This window comes from Anopheles gambiae, chromosome 2 (genome assembly GCF_943734735.2).
Source record: "Anopheles gambiae chromosome 2, idAnoGambNW_F1_1, whole genome shotgun sequence".
Taxonomy (NCBI): domain Eukaryota; kingdom Metazoa; phylum Arthropoda; class Insecta; order Diptera; family Culicidae; genus Anopheles; species Anopheles gambiae.
In genome coordinates this window covers 79,046,945-79,063,428 of record NC_064601.1, presented here as the reverse complement: position 1 = coordinate 79,063,428, position 16,484 = coordinate 79,046,945, and the positions used below count along the sequence as shown (strand labels likewise).

The 16,484-nt window shown below is 40.1% G+C and overlaps 4 protein-coding genes across 8 annotated transcripts; 2 read left to right on the top strand and 2 right to left on the bottom strand.

Moving 5' to 3' along the window:
• The first annotated feature begins 241 nt into the window (after nucleotides 1-241).
• LOC133391555 (uncharacterized) lies at nucleotides 242-2,673 on the top strand. The gene is made up of 4 exons (XM_061646487.1): nucleotides 242-639; nucleotides 710-1,136; nucleotides 1,214-1,521; nucleotides 1,578-2,673. Exons 1-4 carry the CDS (start codon nucleotides 477-479, stop codon nucleotides 1,676-1,678), a joined length of 999 nt encoding a protein of 332 aa, XP_061502471.1. The 5' UTR covers nucleotides 242-476; the 3' UTR covers nucleotides 1,679-2,673.
• Nucleotides 2,674-3,686: 1,013 nt separating this feature from the next.
• On the bottom strand, nucleotides 3,687-5,628 carry LOC3289900 (uncharacterized). 2 transcript variants are annotated; one of them, XM_061644504.1, is made up of 4 exons: nucleotides 5,333-5,628; nucleotides 4,495-5,237; nucleotides 4,354-4,406; nucleotides 3,687-4,219 (listed from the first exon to the last, which is right to left on the bottom strand). In XM_061644504.1, exons 2-4 carry the CDS (start codon nucleotides 5,231-5,233, stop codon nucleotides 3,815-3,817), a joined length of 1,197 nt encoding a protein of 398 aa, XP_061500488.1. In that variant the 5' UTR covers nucleotides 5,234-5,237; nucleotides 5,333-5,628; the 3' UTR covers nucleotides 3,687-3,814. The 2 variants fall into 2 exon arrangements, with proteins under 2 accessions (XP_061500488.1, XP_558490.3); XM_558490.3 differs by having other exon boundaries at nucleotides 5,426-5,627.
• A 183-nt stretch (nucleotides 5,629-5,811) lies between these two features.
• LOC1274780 (uncharacterized) lies at nucleotides 5,812-7,945 on the bottom strand. Of its 4 annotated transcripts, none has more exons than XM_061644505.1 (6): nucleotides 7,703-7,943; nucleotides 7,206-7,629; nucleotides 7,067-7,140; nucleotides 6,753-6,981; nucleotides 6,576-6,661; nucleotides 5,812-6,377 (listed from the first exon to the last, which is right to left on the bottom strand). In XM_061644505.1, the coding sequence occupies exons 2-6, from the start codon at nucleotides 7,579-7,581 to the stop codon at nucleotides 5,985-5,987; spliced, it is 1,158 nt and encodes a 385-aa protein (XP_061500489.1). In that variant the 5' UTR covers nucleotides 7,582-7,629; nucleotides 7,703-7,943; the 3' UTR covers nucleotides 5,812-5,984. The 4 variants fall into 4 exon arrangements, with proteins under 4 accessions (XP_061500489.1, XP_061500490.1, XP_061500492.1 ...); XM_061644506.1 differs by having other exon boundaries at nucleotides 7,724-7,943; XM_061644508.1 differs by having other exon boundaries at nucleotides 7,206-7,550; nucleotides 7,724-7,943.
• Nucleotides 7,946-11,708: 3,763 nt separating this feature from the next.
• On the top strand, nucleotides 11,709-15,046 carry LOC1274779 (vitellogenin-3). The gene is made up of 6 exons (XM_313980.5): nucleotides 11,709-11,830; nucleotides 13,436-13,686; nucleotides 13,768-14,166; nucleotides 14,237-14,471; nucleotides 14,535-14,572; nucleotides 14,648-15,046. The coding sequence occupies exons 2-6, from the start codon at nucleotides 13,440-13,442 to the stop codon at nucleotides 14,860-14,862; spliced, it is 1,134 nt and encodes a 377-aa protein (XP_313980.5). The 5' UTR covers nucleotides 11,709-11,830; nucleotides 13,436-13,439; the 3' UTR covers nucleotides 14,863-15,046.
• The last annotated feature ends 1,438 nt before the right edge of the window (nucleotides 15,047-16,484 follow it).

Below are 16,484 nucleotides of genomic sequence, written 5' to 3'. Positions count from 1 at the left end.
TCGGGTACAGTCTGTTCCCGAGTTACACGGTTCTCGACTTACGCGGATTCGGAGATACGCGGTTTTCTAAATTTGACAGATTAAAAGTCAAATTAGTACAATTTGCTTCAAGTTCGGTATAAATTGCATTTTTCGTAACAATTTGAAACCGCTTAAAAGCCAGAAATATTAGAATTTTCTGCACGAATCATATCAAATAAATGATAAATGATAATGGATTCGTCGGGAACGCAGAAACCGCGTAACTCGGGAACAGACTGTACAGCAAAGATCTACAGGTGCCGCTACAGCTCATGTGTATTGCGATCATTCTATCTCTTTTGCTCTTTGGGGGTAGTAGAAAAAGCAATAATAAGACGACATAACAATAATAAGACAAGCATAAACATTGGTAGCGTCTCGTCCTGGTTAACGGGGAACGGTTTGATTGAATTACCGATTTTCGGTGGCGAAAAGCAACGCAATCGCTTCAAAACATGAGTGACATGCATCGTAAGCTTGACGCGTTGAGCGGTAAAAATCGAGCACTTCAGAGAGTCCGCAAATCCGGTATCCTTTATCGGGGAGCGGCGCGTTTGCTGTTGGCAGACAGGATGCCACAAGAAACTGTAAATGTGGTGCCTGCATCGGAGCTGCAAGGTATGTATACGAAAATATTTCATCGCGCTGTTGGAGTATAGCTGTTTACAAAACGTGCATTATGTTACAGTATCGTCTTCCTCGCCGCAGTCTTCCAATGCAGTCCAAAATCAAAACGAAAGTCCTTCTTCGTCAGATCTGGATATTCTGTTCCAGGATACACAGGATTACGAAATGGATTTAGGAGACTCCGATAATTCTGCGCTTCTAGATGAGAGCGATGAAGAGATGTCTTCCGATACCGACGAAGACGACGAACCCGATTTCGCTCGGATGTCGAACGAGGATTGTGTGCGTTATTGGGCACTGGCGGGAAATGAATCGAACGCTTCAATCAAGATGATTCTGGGAATTTTGCGCGCCAAAACAAATTTTAATTTACCTACAGACCCAAGAAAGATCCTACGCACTCAACGACACCCGATGAGGATCCACCAGCTCGGAAATGGAAAACTTTGGTACCACGGAATACGTCGCTGCTTGACGGTTGAATTGCGGTAAGTCTCGTTTTAAATCCAAGTACCGAGAATACAAGTCGTTTGAAATCACAGGTAATTTTCTCTTTTTTTTTCAGAAAACATAAAACGTGTCCACAACCTCTTCTGTTCGATTTAAGCATTAATCGTCTTCCTCTGCGCAATCGGTCAAAAAGGCAGTTTTGGTCTATTTTACTAAAGATCGTAGATCAACCGAACTGGCCGGCGATGGTTGTTGCCATCTATTCGGGCACAGCAACGCCTGTCAGTAGTGAAGCTTTCCTTCGGCCGATGGTCGATGAAATAAAAGAACTATACGTGGCAAAGCTGGTTATAGACAGAACAAGATTTGTAGTGAGCTTACGAGCCATTATTGCGGACATGCCTGCACGAGCGTTTATAGAAGGTAGTATTTAGATAAACCTTTCAAAACGTAAAATTTACACCTCTTTTTATTTGCAGCTGTAGACAGCCAAGCCGGAACAAGCCCCCTCATCGACATACCAAACTTTGACTTGTACAAGGACGTCATAACGGTCTTTATCAGGTCGATACTGGCGTAACTATAGAATTGTTCGACATTTGGTTCAGGGATGTAGTTGGTAAAGAGGAAGCGTGGATTTTACCTGCAGAAATCCTAAACAGACTTGAACAGCAAAAGTTTCCAGTTGAAACCAAACAAAAGCTACGATCTTTCGAGGATTTATCATTGTGGAAGAGCACTGATTGGCAGACCTTTCTTCTTTACGCATCTCCCGTAGTATTGAAAGGATTGCTGACGGAAGAGAAATACAAACATTTTATGCTGTATTTCTGCGCCATTACAATACTCTCATCCAAACAGCATAAACATCTGTGGGAAAAGGCGAACCAAAAGCTGAGACAGTTTGTAGGTACCTTTGCCAAAATCTACGGAACAAATGCAGTAACATCCAATGTGCACAGCCTCACAAATCTATACAAACAAGCTGTACGCTTTGGCTGCATAGGCGATTACTCTTCGTACTCTTTTGTGCAGAAATTAGGCTTTTTGAACAATTATCTACAATCGGCAAACTATCGGGGTTTGGAGCAAGCAGGGCGTAGAATACAAGAATTTGAAAGCTTAAATGTCAACTATAAACGCCAACCTTTCTCAGAGCCAGTCTGTAGGTGGAAAGGCCAAACGGTTACCTTGCATGTGCGGCAAGGATTTATGCTGCGTAACGATAACGTTAATGATTGGTTAATCACCCAAGAAAATGAGGTGTTTAAATTTGTATCCGCCAGAAACTGTAATGGACAAGTGAAGATAAGAGGCAAATTGTTTTCACATATTTACGAGGTGTTTGACTCATCTAGTGAAATTTTGATTTTTTCTGCTAAAATGAGCGAACTTTCCAGCGAAGAATATGAACTAAAATGCTCGGATTTAAAGTGTAAGCTAGTGAAAGTAATTGATGATACTGAAGAGCAAAACTTTGTTTTTTTCCCGTTACTTAGTACTTTATTATAAACACTTTTGCATTATGTTTCTGTTCTTAAATCGACGTGTTGAAATAAATTTACTGTAACCAAATGCCAATGCTTTTCTTTCCTTTCAAATAGTTCGGACAAGTCGTACGCATTTAGAAAATTGCAATTATCCTCTTGATTTTCGACCGATATTGTTTGGCGACTTAGTTGGTGGTTTTACGTACTTAAATAATTATTTAGTATGATAAAAAATATTATTACTTCATCCAGACCCGGATGAGGAACATAGCATGTGTTGGTGACGCATGTTTATTAATACTTAGGCTTTTTTTTTGGTTTGCAGATGACTTATTATTTTTTAATTCGTTCATTAGAACTCAATCATTTTAAGTTTGTTTTTTAAAAACTGCTGTGCCTGCTACAGTTTCAGTTCTTCAAAACTGGGTCAATGTGTGAAAATGGGCTTCAGTGTGCTATTATTGCCAACAGCTGGACCATACACTGCATTACCGTCCACTATAGCTTCTCTAGCTCTATGAAACCCGTCAGAAGGGATAGGTTCAACCCTTTTTCCACAATCAACGTTGGTGCAAGTGCTGCTAAACGAAGTCTTTTTATATTCCGTTTAGGTTGAGAGCTTGAGCCGTTTAGAACCCGTTTAGTGGTCGTTTAGTAGATTGTGAAGTTTCAAATCGACCGTTTCTAGTTTTGCATTTAAATGGTTGTTTCTGTTATTTTTTTTCAAAATTATATTGAATGCATGTTCTCTTTTTTTGCGATGTACCAAAAGTACCATAGAGTTCTATTTTTGTGAACCGGTTCATTCATTTTTTTCAAGCGAATAAAATGAGCTGTGCGGTTCTGGTTTATTTGGTACACCTCATCCCAGCGTATCTCCATTCTCTGGAGTCGAATTTCCCGTTTTTCAGTCAAAATAAATTTTATAAATGGGTGATTTAATTGAAGTTATATTGGGTAATTTTAACTCTTAACACAAGATCATTACAGATTGAGCTAAACCAACTGAGAAAAAAATGCTTGCATTGTGTTTCGAGAACATGTGTTTCGCGCGCGGAATGCATAGTAGTGTCTAGCAAAACTCTCGTCGAAACTCGGTACGGTTGACGCGTTGTTCATAATTAAAAAAAGTTTCGTAAAGTTAGTATTTATTGTATGTATTGTGTTACATAAGTGTAATGAAATAAATTAAAAGTAAACACAAATACATCCTATATAATTGATTATTATTCCCTTTGCTTAGTTATAAGCGACCCTTCCATGCATTCCAGTTTGTTTATTAAAGTTTGTTGTGCCTCCCGCATTTCATTGATGATTTTTTGTTGGCTGGCGACAAATTGTTCTAACATTTTCTTCTGCTCGCTCACCAGTTTATCGAAGCAAGGACAATGTATGCAAATGTTTTTTGTTGCAGTACAGTTGCCACCCGCTGGAACATCCACTGAATTGCCGTCTACGACAACAGCTTTAATACCGTTTATGTTAAACGTTGCAACGGAATTGCTTGCCACTGGTTTCCTGTTGTTCACAGTATGCGCATTGGTTCCTACACTACGCAGGTCGTCTGCTTGGATCTGTTTTTTCCTGGTTGTGGATGGAAAGGTGTGGAGGGGGCTGCTTCCAAGTGGATCCTGAAACGAAAACGAATTCAATAATGGACGCTTGCTATGTAGTTGAAACGATTGAAGCTCGATGGTGGGGAAAAGATACAAATAATTGTGGGTATGCAAATTGTTTCCTGATTATTATTCACTTGTTGCTGTACCTCTGTGTATTCGCCCTCAGATTCTGCATAATCTTGTATTGCTCCATTTGTAACTGCAATGAAAGAAAAAAACCAACATAAGAAACTACTCGTTTCTTCAGTCCTATTATCATTTAACGAGATGCCCAATTCGATACTTACCAGAATCTAGGTATGCTCCTGATTCCGTCCCATGTGGGCGTCTAATACCGGTATGAATGCTGTTAGAAGCAGTAGGTTCAAATTTGTCTTTGAAATCACCACTGCCGTAAGTTAGCTGAGTTTCGCCAATGTCAATGTGATCTGTTAACTGTGCATCATCGTCACTGCTGTTGCCGTATTCCTGCTTGATAAATACTGTGCTTTCGTTCGCTACAAGACAGTCTTTTATGGCAAGGGATTCTTTTCTTGTCGCATTACAATTAGAATCATTCTTGTGCTGAATGGTACTGTTCGGTTTGGAAACGGGCTGCATGCTTTTATATAACTTCTTCTGCAAGTCTTTCAACTCACGTTGAACGGCGCATGGACTCACACGTATATGGTACTGTTCCCACACCTTCTGGGCCAGTTGCTTCGGCCTCAGTGTGCTGTCCTCTTCAAACCACTGGCGAATACTTTGCGCAACGTCGTCTGATAACGCTTTAGCATTGTGTCCTCCACGTTCTGCGGAAAACACTTGGCCGGTTCTTCTGTACTGCTTCAGGATGTAGTACACGGTGTAGATGTTGATGTTAAGCATGTTGCTGATCATTTTTGCACCGAATCCTTTCAAATATGCATTAACGATTCGTTCTCTATCCTTATCGCTTGTTTGCTTTTTCGTGGTTCCAGTCTTTTTGCCTCTCGAACTGCGGCTAGCAGAACCAGCGGTCGCTGGTTGTTTTTTGCACGATTCCATATTTCTGAAAAAGATGCGAACAGCATATAATTTGATTTGTTGTGGATGTAGCGCAATAATTATTTTGCAGTGAACTATTAGCCAAAATCCATAGCTCACTTTTTTAAGCGCAAAAGCAAGAGAAAAAAACATCAATTTGTTGTGATCGGACACTTTGCTGAACTACTTCTTCCGGTAAGTTCAAAACTGTACCTAGTTATTGGACGATTTTTTGATCACTGATTAGTAAGATTAGTTTTCACGCACGCAAATAACATCCGACTGATCACATTAGATTGTTCATGTTTAACATACGTATTTATTAATTTATTCCGCTGTTTCAAATCGGGATTGTTTGTATCGTAGTAAACAAAGCCATCGACAGCTGTTCTGTGATTAGGGCCTTATTACACTAAAGCAAAAGGCCTTTTTCACACAGCACAATACTGAAGCAGCGTTGACACGAATCATAATAATTTGCTTCAGTTAAAAAAATGAGAAACCTTAATTTGGATACATATTTCTAGTTAGGTTTTATTGTTTTAATAGGTGTCGTAGTTCGAGAGTCTCGAAAGCCAGCATAGAAAAAGAAGAATATATTAAAATATAAAACATTTACGTTGAATTTATTAGAGCAATTTTACAGCACATAAATTGCGTCAAAATGTACAAGCGGTTTAAATCAAATCGGAATAATTCGGCGATGAAATAAAAAAAAATCCATAAAATAAGCTTACAAAACTAACTGCTGTTGAACATAGCGCACATCTTGTTATGTTTTGCATATTATTCGCTCGGGATATTTGTTTGCCATTTCGGCATTTGCAGCCGCGATGAGGTCCATGATGCCTTTAACGGTTTTTCTTCGTATCGCTTCGTCGTATTCCTTCAGATGCTGATTCACATAGCGTCCATAGTCAACGGGCATACCAACGTTGGCCATTTTGTCTAACACTTTTGACATGGAGCGCACAATACGCAAGATTTCTGCACTATTCGAATCGTCAGAACAAGTACTGTCCACCGCGTCTTCCTTCATCGGCGTTCTTTTCTTCGGAGAACGGGTCTCATTCTGCAATAAGTATTCTTCTTCTTCCATGTGTTCACTTTCGTAATGTTCCTCGGAAGCCCGAGGGTCGTCAATGTACTCAGTGACAGAGGTGTCCTACAATTAAATTTTACTTTGTTAATTAGTTTAAGAAATGCTACAGCAAGAACAGAAATTAATTCATATACATTGTCACAACTTATACAGCAGTGAATCCCATTCTTTGGAATTTTAAATAATCATTAAATAAAATATAATTGATGTATATTACAAAAAAAAAACAAAATATAGATGAATAAATAAAAAAGTGTTTACCTCGATGGCATCCGGTTGATATCCGTTATCTGTTGAGTTGAGCATAAAACTCAATGCATCATAGGCGAACCAATTTGGTCTATGACCTAAAAGAAATAACAATAACCTCATAGATATTATTAATCGAAACGCTAACAGGCTTGAAGAAATGCTTAAGGATATAACTGATCCGGGTACCTCGATCTTTTAGGTGCAGTGCTTTGTAATGTCGAAACGATCCTAGAACCGATGACCATTTGGCTTTAACAATTTCTAATGGGATTCCTGTTTTTCCAACCACACGACTCCAGGCTTTATCTTTGTTCGCTTTGCTTCTGTAACCCTCATGTTTTTTGTCCCATATAGACGGCTCTTTTTCGATTCTTCTGATCAAATCGATTGTCTTCTTTTCACTCATCGGAATCATCTGGCAATGAGATGTATTGTTACAATTAGGTTTTGGAATCGATTCCTCTTCTTTCAACACTCAATTCTATCGATGGTTGACTTACATTTTTCTTGAATTTTTTTTCTTCCATGTTTGTTTGGTGAGCTTCAATTATCATTTTCTTCCTTCTTACTTCATCTGAAATGTGAAATTAAACCATTGAATCGTCTGATTTGATAGCCGTGTTAGCTAGATGGACGTACCGTCGTGTTTATCTGTCAAATGTTTGACCATTTTACGGTTCTCGTAGTTATGTGCCACTAACTTCGTCGGTGTGGCGTCGTGGTTCCTTGCCATCTGTTTTATGTGTGGATTCCGGTTTTCTGTAGGAATTTTTCGGATTCCGGTTTTCTGTAGCACCGGCATCGCCGCCATACCAACATGCCTGTTTGCAATATGTTTAGGGTGAACAACTTTTTGGTTGTCGGTTTGATAACACATTATTTTCCGAATCTTCTTGGGACGTGATAATAAATTGGGATCTTCGATTTCCGTATCGTCGACGAATTGATTGTCAGAATCATCATTTCCCTCCACTTTCACAAACTCTATTAGGGGATCATCCAAATATTCTTCCATATTTCAAAAAGGGTTGTTTTGATGATATTCAAATATATGTTATATGGTCTGAAAACCACAAGCGATACAAGTCCATGAATAGATAAGATGCGGCAGAATGAAAAATGCTTTCACTACTTACAGCAAAAGCCTATTTTCCTACCTTAACCAATTTTAGCGCGAAAAAAAAAATGATTCATGAGTAGAATGAATCTAGGTTCAACAGTAATGACACGAAAGGACCACAGTCACGTTTTAGATAAGTACTAATCCCTAAAATGCTATTTAAAACAGTTAAAAAACTATCGCGAGTTGAGAATTTCTGCAGAACAAACGTAAACAGCTTTTGTTTTGATTCCTCAATCGATGCTCAGTGCGCAGGTGACAATCGGAGCTACATATTCATCGGAACAGGTAGGCTCATAGATGCTGCCTTGCAAAGCACCGATAGCATATTTGACAGTAGGGAGCAACAAAGCCGCAGGCCGCTGCTACCCAAGTGATATTTGCTCGTTGTTTTCCCATATCTGCTCGATTAGTACTCGATACGCCTGAAATTGTGGATTAGTTTGTGATCAAGTGTGTTGAAAGTGCTAAGATTTGGTGAGTTCGTAAATTAGACTTTCTTCTACCGATTGACGATGCCGTCGAGCTCTTTTTATATTCGTAGCTTCGATTTTTAATGAAAAACAAAAGCTAATTTTGTGTGACGTTGTTTTATAAAAAAACGATATTATTTAAGTATAAGATCCCAAGTGCCACAAATCCACTAAACGACCACTAAACGGCTTTTAAACGACTCAAGTTCTCTACCTAAACGGAATATAGAAAGACTTCGTTTAGCAGACGGCAAACGACTCATGCGTTTTAAAAATAGCAAAAAAGCTGGTGGCGCTATCTGTTGGTGGGATACCCCAACCAGCTGAGCTTCATCGCTTGGAGGAGAGCTTTCTCATTTCCTCTGTACAGGCGGTCCCCGAGATACACGGTTATTGGGGACCGAAAACGGCCGCAAAATACCGCGTATCTCGAATTTCCGCGTAAGTCGAATCTCGTGATTTCCAGCCAAAATATCACAAATTTTCGTGCAATTTTGCAAGTAGGGGGTGGTTTTAGCCACCAAATTAATTATTTGATATGTTTCTGATGAATTGAACAGTTTTAAACCTTTTTAAATGGTATTTTACATTCGATCAATACGGAAATTATTTGGTATTTCACAATGGATGTGTCAAATCAGTACAATTTGCTCAAATAACTGTCAAATTTTGAAAACCGCGTATCTCCGAATCCGCGTATAAGAGATACCGTGTATCTCAGGGACCGCCTGTACTGTTGTATGGTTTCGCATTGAAGTTATGCATCGCTAGAACTAGAACGGCGATACGATTGTTTAAATACTAAACTCCAACGGAAACCACCAGCACTGAAGCAAGTGAGATTTGAGAAATGGTCGTTGGTGTTGATACCCACGTATATGACCATGACCACACGACCATTCATATAGATTTTTGCTCAGAAAGTTAGAAGGCTATATAGGCCATGATAAGATGAAACTTGTCGAAACACAGTGCAAGAAAAGGATAGCAATATAATGATGAGTTGTAATACGCCATCTATTGATCAAACCATTTAAGCTGTGGAGCTTTCATTTTTATTTTCTATGGATATTCAATTTTCCAGTCGTTTAAGCTTAATATCTGTGGCGCTTGGGATGGCTACATGAACAACTATCTAAGTGCCACAAATCCACTAAACGACCACTAAACGGGTTCTAAACGGCTCAAGCTCTCAACCTAAACGGAATATAGAACGTCTTCGTTTAGCAGACGGCAAACGACTCATGCAATTTAAAAATAGCAAAAAAAATCTGGTGGCGCCATCTGTTTGTGGGATACCCAACTTCCTCGCTTGGAGGAGAGCTTTCTCATTTCCTCTGTACTGTTGTATGGTTTTGCATTGAAGTTATGCACCGTTAGAACTACAACGGCGATACGATTGTTAAAATACTAAACTCCAATGAAAACCACCAGCACTGAAAAGCAAATGAGATTCGAATAATGGTTGTATACCCACGTATCTGACCACACGACCATTCATATAGATTTTTGTTCGGAAAGCTAGAAGGCTATATAGATCATGATAAGATGAAACTTGTCGAAACACATTTCAAGAAAAAGACAGCGATATAATGATGAGTTATAATACGCCATCTATTGTGCAAACCAATGAAGCTATGGAGCAATCTTTTTTTTCTATCGATATTTGATTTTCCAGTCGTTTAAGCTTAATCTGTGACGCTTGGGATAAATTCAATGCCAAACCATACAACAGTACAGAAGGAAGGAGAAAGCTCTCAAAGCTAGTGGATTTGTGGCACTTGGGGAAGATCACTAATCAACAACTACAATCACAGTTCTCCTTCTTCCTTCATTGGCACAACAATCGTTGTCGGTCAAGGCATGCCTGTACCCACTACTACTGAAGAGAACTTAGCTTTCAGTGACTTATTGTTATCATAGCAAGATTCTCAGTCTTACGTACAGGGGCACGGTCTATTCGGAGCTTGAACCCATGACGGGCATGTTGTTAAGTCGTACGAGTTGACGACTGTACCACCAGATCGGCCCTATCCAGACCGGCCGACTCGACTGTACTAGCAGACCGGACAATCACAGTCACCAAGCAAAAAAAATAATAATAATAATAATTTTAATGCAACCGAATGTGCCCGCTATAAAGTTAATAAACAGGAGGAAATACCTTGAGAAAGTTATAAATCGTTAGCACAAGAAATGCTATAACAATACGGCGAGTAATTTTTGGTATTTGATCTTATTGATGTAAAAATACAAAAATACAAAGGTGTTTAGGAATATTTTTAAATTCCAATTTATTTTAGTCTCGGGTTGCGGCAACATTTGTTCAATGGCAACATTGTCCAATTTTTCTTTTTATTTAAAAGAATATGCACCTGAACCTTTACGTTAACCTTAAACATAAACCTATATTAAAAATATTCTCTTTAATGTCTCATCTTCAATTTTCAACCTTCAATTTTTCATAGCTAAACAAGGACAGAAAATTAATGTTTGAAAATTCTGAAAAACTGAATTTAAAGAAAACAATAAACATAAAATAAATAATATGATACATTACTTTGATAATGTTATAACAAGCATATGCTATTGTTGAGAGGGTGGTACACAGCATTACCAAATATTCATAACACTTAGAAAGTGCTTGCTATCGCTGAAAAATATAACTTCCTTTGCTTACGGATAGCGTTTGTGAAGGTCAAGAGAAGTCCCGCACAATTGGCAAATGCTCTCGAAAAGCGGTCCAAACTCGACGTAATGAGCGTTCACAAAAAAGGCCTACGCCTGCTGAATATTCATCAGTAAACATTCAAATTTGTCTGCGATCGATACTGTGGACGGTGTTTGCCATGCACGAAGAATATACACTGGTTCACAGATTGTGAAACGGCCCAGCAGTTGTACATATTTGTGATGAGTAAGTATCGTAAAATAAATGCAATAATCAATCAAAATCATCGCTCAACATTGAACTTCCGTTTGAGTGTGTCGTATATAAAGTATGGCCGTTTTTTTATCGATCAGTGCTACGATCGCCAATGAACGGTATGTCCTGTGACCTAAGCTTTCTTTCTTCCGTTATGATGATTGGACTTGTCACAAAGCAAAGGTGGTTTACCTCCCAGCATCAATAAGTTCTGTTATCCTTGAACCGGTAGCACGGTAGTATCGGCCGCATCGGAAGCATGATGACATTGGCCGTGCACAGTCTGTCCGCAAAGCCGTTGGTTTTTTTTGGTTCTTTTTTCTTCTTCTCATTGCACACGCTCGTGCCTTTTTGCGGAGTGATTTACGGATGCGTATAGTGGTCGCGTCGATCGTCATCTCTCCATCGCCAGCGGCCATCGCAAAACTGCATGGCGTCAACAAGCCGCACGCTCCAGCATCAGAATGAATCAACATGCGCAACCGGCTCCATCTCAGGTGTGGTGAAGGTGTGCGGGAGTCAGCCAGCGAATGGGGGGGGGGGGGGGGGGGGGGGTGGAGTATAGCCCGCCAGCCACACTACACACTGCATTACGCGGATATAAAATTATAATTTTTCTCAGATCACAGATTAGTTCGATTTGTTTCGTCGTGTGAAGCTGATCTCTGAAAGCACGCGTGTGTTCGGCATAAAGTGTCTGTCTGTTACAGTTACTGTGTGTGTGTGCTGGCTGGTGGAAAACGTGGTAGGAATACTAAGCTGCGCATAATGTTTTCGAGCAGATGATGGTAGTAGAAAGGATTAATGTGGCAAAATGGTGAAGTGTATACGATTGGCTGAGTTTGTGTTTGTGGAGAGACAACGGTTAGAACTGTTGCATTCGCAGTAGAAAGATTGATATAGTAGCTTCAATTTCTATACCATATTTTTGAACATAAAGGAGCATTTTTAATATTTTTCAGTTGCTACGAATGTACCTGTAACATTCTTACTTTCACAGGAGTTGGTAGCTGTTTAATGAATTACCATTTAATTGCTTTATATTGATGACGCTCATAGGTCATGAATTTTTCATCTACTGTCATTAATATGTATATTGTCTTGTATAAAATTAGTGTCAATTGTGACAGCTTTATGCTTGAATCAAGATCACGATCTGCTAATAGTCGAACATAAAAAAGCAATTTTAATTGTATTATGGCTATACATGCGATCTAATTTCGGCAACAATGTTTTCATGGAAGACGTTTGAAAACGGAAATCGATAATGAAATAATGGATCGATGTTTAAGGTACTGTTTTATCAACGTCAACCGAAGGATTATCGTTAAAAAGGTTTTTTTATCCAGAGATCTTTACCACGAATAATAGGGTCTTTGCTAATTTTCTATAACGATATCACTTTTGCAGAAGGATTCTCGCAAAGCTTGGTTTCACTGTCTATCACACACCAAGAGTATAATTTGTATTAGTAATAGTAAAAAATAATAGCTAACTATAATTCCACAGAAGATTTATCACATCATTTTTAAATGTAGTAGCTGTATCGCAAATGATTGAATAGCCTGAAGTGATAATTTATAATAATTGATCTTAATCAGTAGTCATTTCCACTATCGTCATCCGTTCTAATGGATTAACGGAAAAGGATTAGTATTCAATTATTCAAATGTTGATCTTTCGAGTACAGGCGGTCCCCGAGATACACGGTTAATCGGGACCGAAAACGGTCACCAAATACCGCGTATCTCGAATTTCCGCGTAAGTCGAATCTCGTGGTTTCCAGCTAAAATATCAGTAATGTTCGTGTAATTTTGCAAGTAAGGGGAGGTTATAGTTACTTTATGAATTAGTTGATATGATTCTTACAGAATATAACAGTTTTAAACCATTTGAAATAGTTTTTAACATTCGATCAAAACGGAAATTATTTGGCAATTTAAAATTGATGTGTCAAATCAGTACAATTTGCTCAAAGAATTGTCATATTTAGAAAACCGCGTATCTCCGAATCCGCGTATAAGAGGTACCGTGTATCTCGGGGACCGCCTGTACTGTAAAACATTAAATGCGTCTTTTCTCTCATATCCACTTCCTGGTTCTCGTTCTAATGATTTGTGAGTTCTTTTTTATGTTTGCATCATTTAGCGTAACGGTACATGCGTTGTTGTAAATTCCCATGTTAGTCATAGGCATCAAAACAAACCGAGGGAAAGTGGAAACAATGCATCAAACAACACTAATTTCCCTTACTCTCTTACTCCTATTGCGGTTTGTGTTTTTTTTTCTCAACTATTCTATGCTATGCAATTCCCACGCCCGTTTGTTATCTGTGACCTGCAACCCGTAGCAAGATGGGCAAGCGGATGATCGTGTCGATCGTACTGATCGGATGCTTTTGCGCTCTGGAAGTGCACCCCTTTGACTTCGGTGGATTGGTGAAGAAGACGGGAGACGTCGCAAAGGTGGCAGCCAAAACGGCGAAGGGCATTGCTGAGAGTATACCGCAAATATTCTCTCCGGAGCAGCTGCTGGAATTTAGTAAGCAATCGGTCATTGGCCTACCGGCGGAAGCGATCGCTGCAACGATCAATCAAATATGTAAGTACACCCTCCAGAGGAGGATGGTAGCATTGATTTTTGCACTACGCTACTATGGAGCTTTCATTCCATCCTGCTAAGGTTCGGTGGCACTACTCTCCAATGCAACTGCGTCCGAGAATGAAGTCAACATAACGGACATGAACTACATACTGATGACGGAAGACAACAACGTTACCATACCGTTGCTGGAATCGGACGATCTGTGGAAGAACGAACTGTTCAACAAATCATACGATACGGTCATTTTGGTGACCGGATGGACGTCGAACGTGAACGAGCCGAATCGGGCAATCGATACGATCTACAACGCGTATAAGGCACGTGGCGGGTACAACTTTGTCGTTATCGATACGGCCGAGTATGTGGACACACTGTACACCTGGTCCGCATTCAATACGAACGATCTTGGCGAAGGTTTGGCGGATGGGCTGAAGGGACTGATCAAGTACGTGCCACTGGAGAAGATTCACCTGATAGGTAGGTAGCTGGGCAGTGCTAGTGCTTTAGTACGCGCGCGTCGCTATAACTTCATTCCGAAACTTGCTAGGACACAGCTTGGGCGCACACATCGTTGGAGGTGCTGGGCGATACTTTCAGTATAAAACGAACAAATCGATACCACGTATCACCGGTCTTGATCCGGCCAATCCATGCTTCAATGAGGGCGAATCGCTGAGTGGCATACAGCGGGGTGATGCCGATTTCGTGGACATTATTCATACCAATGCGAAGGTGCTGGGCAAGCGTGATCCAATCGGAGATGCAGATTTTTATCCCAACGGGTAAGATGTTCATCATAAGATCGTTGCAATCGTGTGCTGTAACTTGTATTTCATTTTCTTTAGCGTCGTTTCCGTTCAACCGGGATGTCTAGATCCGGCATGTACGTATACCTTTTAGATGATTGGTGTAGAAAAAAGAGTAGATTAAACACATATATTTTTTTCTTCCACTCTAGGTTCTCATAAGCGTGCCTGGGAGCTGTATGCCGAGACGGTGTATCCCGAAACGGAAAAGAGCCTGTTGGCGGTGAAGTGCAACTCCCTTCTCTCGCTTAACACTGGCGGGTGCGTGAGCAATCCAATTCCACTTGGCTTTGCCTGCCCCAAAACGGCCAAAGGAAACTTTTTCCTAAAGACGAACGATAAATCACCATTCGCAATGGCATCGTAGTGCCAACTAACGGTCGATATGAGCTCAGTTGGTAAAAGGCGTTATGTTGTTTGTTTTGAGGCTGTCTAGGAAGTTGTGGAATGTAATTTGTTGATTGTTGAAACGTTGAACAGAAATGTAAAATGTGTTTGATTAGCTTGAATGTAAGCATAAGGTAATTGAAATAAATTGAGTTTGCAAAGAAGCATGATGCATTGTGTGCATTGTGTTATACAGAAGGATGAAACTTTTTTCAACTGACTTATTTAATTTTTTGGCTTTTACCGATTGACTGTTTTGTTTGTGAAGTGGACACAGCTATTTTTTTGTGCTACAAAGGAGAAGATGTTTGGGTTTGAGTGAATGGAGTAAAACACATTTCCTAAATGTGCAATAAAGTGTATAAAAAGTTTGTTTTTTTTTTTCAAATATTTTAGATTTATTCAATATTCACTCTTTTCATCATTAATATCCACTGAAGGTGTTTTTTTTAAATTTCCTAGTTTATTTCCCAGCTAGTGTTTAGGTTTATTTTATTTTTAATATTTCTGTTTGTTGATTTGTTCTGTGTCCAGCGTCTTACCCAATATAGACCAGAAAAATGTAATAACATCAGCATACCGATCAAACTAAATCTAAATAATTTACGAGATCTTTTTCAGATCTGTGCGGTAATCTCATACACTCATCTATTATGTTTTGAAACTATTCCAGTCCCGTTACTAATACAAATCGAAATTAGTTTAGGTTTTTTAGTTTAAATATTATTTTTGGGTAATCAAATGCGGCTCTCGTACAGGGTACTACACACTTCTAGTGATGGGTAAAGTTGGCACAAATCCAGATTCCACTCCAATCCAACTCCGATAATTTCGGAATCGACTCCAGAAGGTAGATCCTCCCAGAATTATCCCGAGTCGTTTGGAATCGTCCGGACGCTCCCGGAATCACCCGGAATCGGCCGGAATCTCCCGGAGTCCTCTGGAGTCGTTCGGAGTGGGAGTCATCCGGAGTTTTTCGGAGTCATCCTGAGTTGTTCGGAGTCGTTAGGAGTCGGAATCGGCTGGAGTCGTCCTGTATATGTTAGGGTCGGAGTCATCCCTCGAAACAAAGGCCTGTACACAAAATGCGCGGGCAAAGTGAAAACCAAAAAATACAACGAAATGAAATGCTTGATCACAATCACATTGCACCGGACGGCTCCTGTTGACTCCGACCTACTCCGGTCGACTCTGGACGATTCCGAATGACTCCGACTCCTGTCGTCTCCCGACTTCAAACGACTCCAAACGACTCCGGATGACTCCGATTCCGAACGACTCCGGGTGACTCCGGACTGCTCTGGGCGGAACTATTGGTTCGGATTTTGCTGGTGTCGGAATCAGACTAACAATAGCCGGAGTGGGATCGGAGTCGTAGGTGCGATCCAAAGATCACATCACTGCACACCAGTGATGGGAGGGTCGCCCCGAACCTACCGGAAGCCATCCGTATGCGACCCGGAGTCGTTCGGGTCGACCCGAGATGTATAAGTAGGTTCAGTAGGTACAACGAATCCGGTGGGTGCAAGTAAGCATCAGCGACATCGACCTGTTGGTGCAGCGAGTTCGGGTCGGGTCAAAGTAGGTTCAATACTCGACCCG

Excerpts from the sequence above, each read along its gene's own strand:
- LOC3289900 (XM_061644504.1), bottom strand. The coding sequence starts at position 5,233 with ATGGAATCGTGCAAAAAACAACCAGCGACCGCTGGTTCTGCTAGCCGC. Across the intron at positions 4,407-4,494 it reads AGGAGCATACCTAGATTCTG|TTACAAATGGAGCAATACAA; the intron begins GTAAGTATCGAA and ends CTTTCATTGCAG. Across the intron at positions 4,220-4,353 it reads CTGAGGGCGAATACACAGAG|GATCCACTTGGAAGCAGCCC; the intron begins GTACAGCAACAA and ends TTTTCGTTTCAG.
- LOC1274779 (XM_313980.5), top strand. The coding sequence starts at position 13,440 with ATGGGCAAGCGGATGATCGTGTCGATCGTACTGATCGGATGCTTTTGC. Across the intron at positions 13,687-13,767 it reads TGCAACGATCAATCAAATAT|GTTCGGTGGCACTACTCTCC; the intron begins GTAAGTACACCC and ends CATCCTGCTAAG. Across the intron at positions 14,167-14,236 it reads GGAGAAGATTCACCTGATAG|GACACAGCTTGGGCGCACAC; the intron begins GTAGGTAGCTGG and ends GAAACTTGCTAG.
- LOC133391555 (XM_061646487.1), top strand. The coding sequence starts at position 477 with ATGAGTGACATGCATCGTAAGCTTGACGCGTTGAGCGGTAAAAATCGA. Across the intron at positions 1,137-1,213 it reads TGCTTGACGGTTGAATTGCG|AAAACATAAAACGTGTCCAC; the intron begins GTAAGTCTCGTT and ends TTTTTTTTTCAG. Across the intron at positions 1,522-1,577 it reads TGCACGAGCGTTTATAGAAG|CTGTAGACAGCCAAGCCGGA; the intron begins GTAGTATTTAGA and ends TTTTATTTGCAG.
- LOC1274780 (XM_061644507.1), bottom strand. The coding sequence starts at position 7,581 with ATGGAAGAATATTTGGATGATCCCCTAATAGAGTTTGTGAAAGTGGAG. Across the intron at positions 6,982-7,066 it reads AAAAAAAATTCAAGAAAAAT|ATGATTCCGATGAGTGAAAA; the intron begins GTAAGTCAACCA and ends TCTCATTGCCAG. Across the intron at positions 6,378-6,575 it reads ATCAACCGGATGCCATCGAG|GACACCTCTGTCACTGAGTA; the intron begins GTAAACACTTTT and ends ATTTAATTGTAG.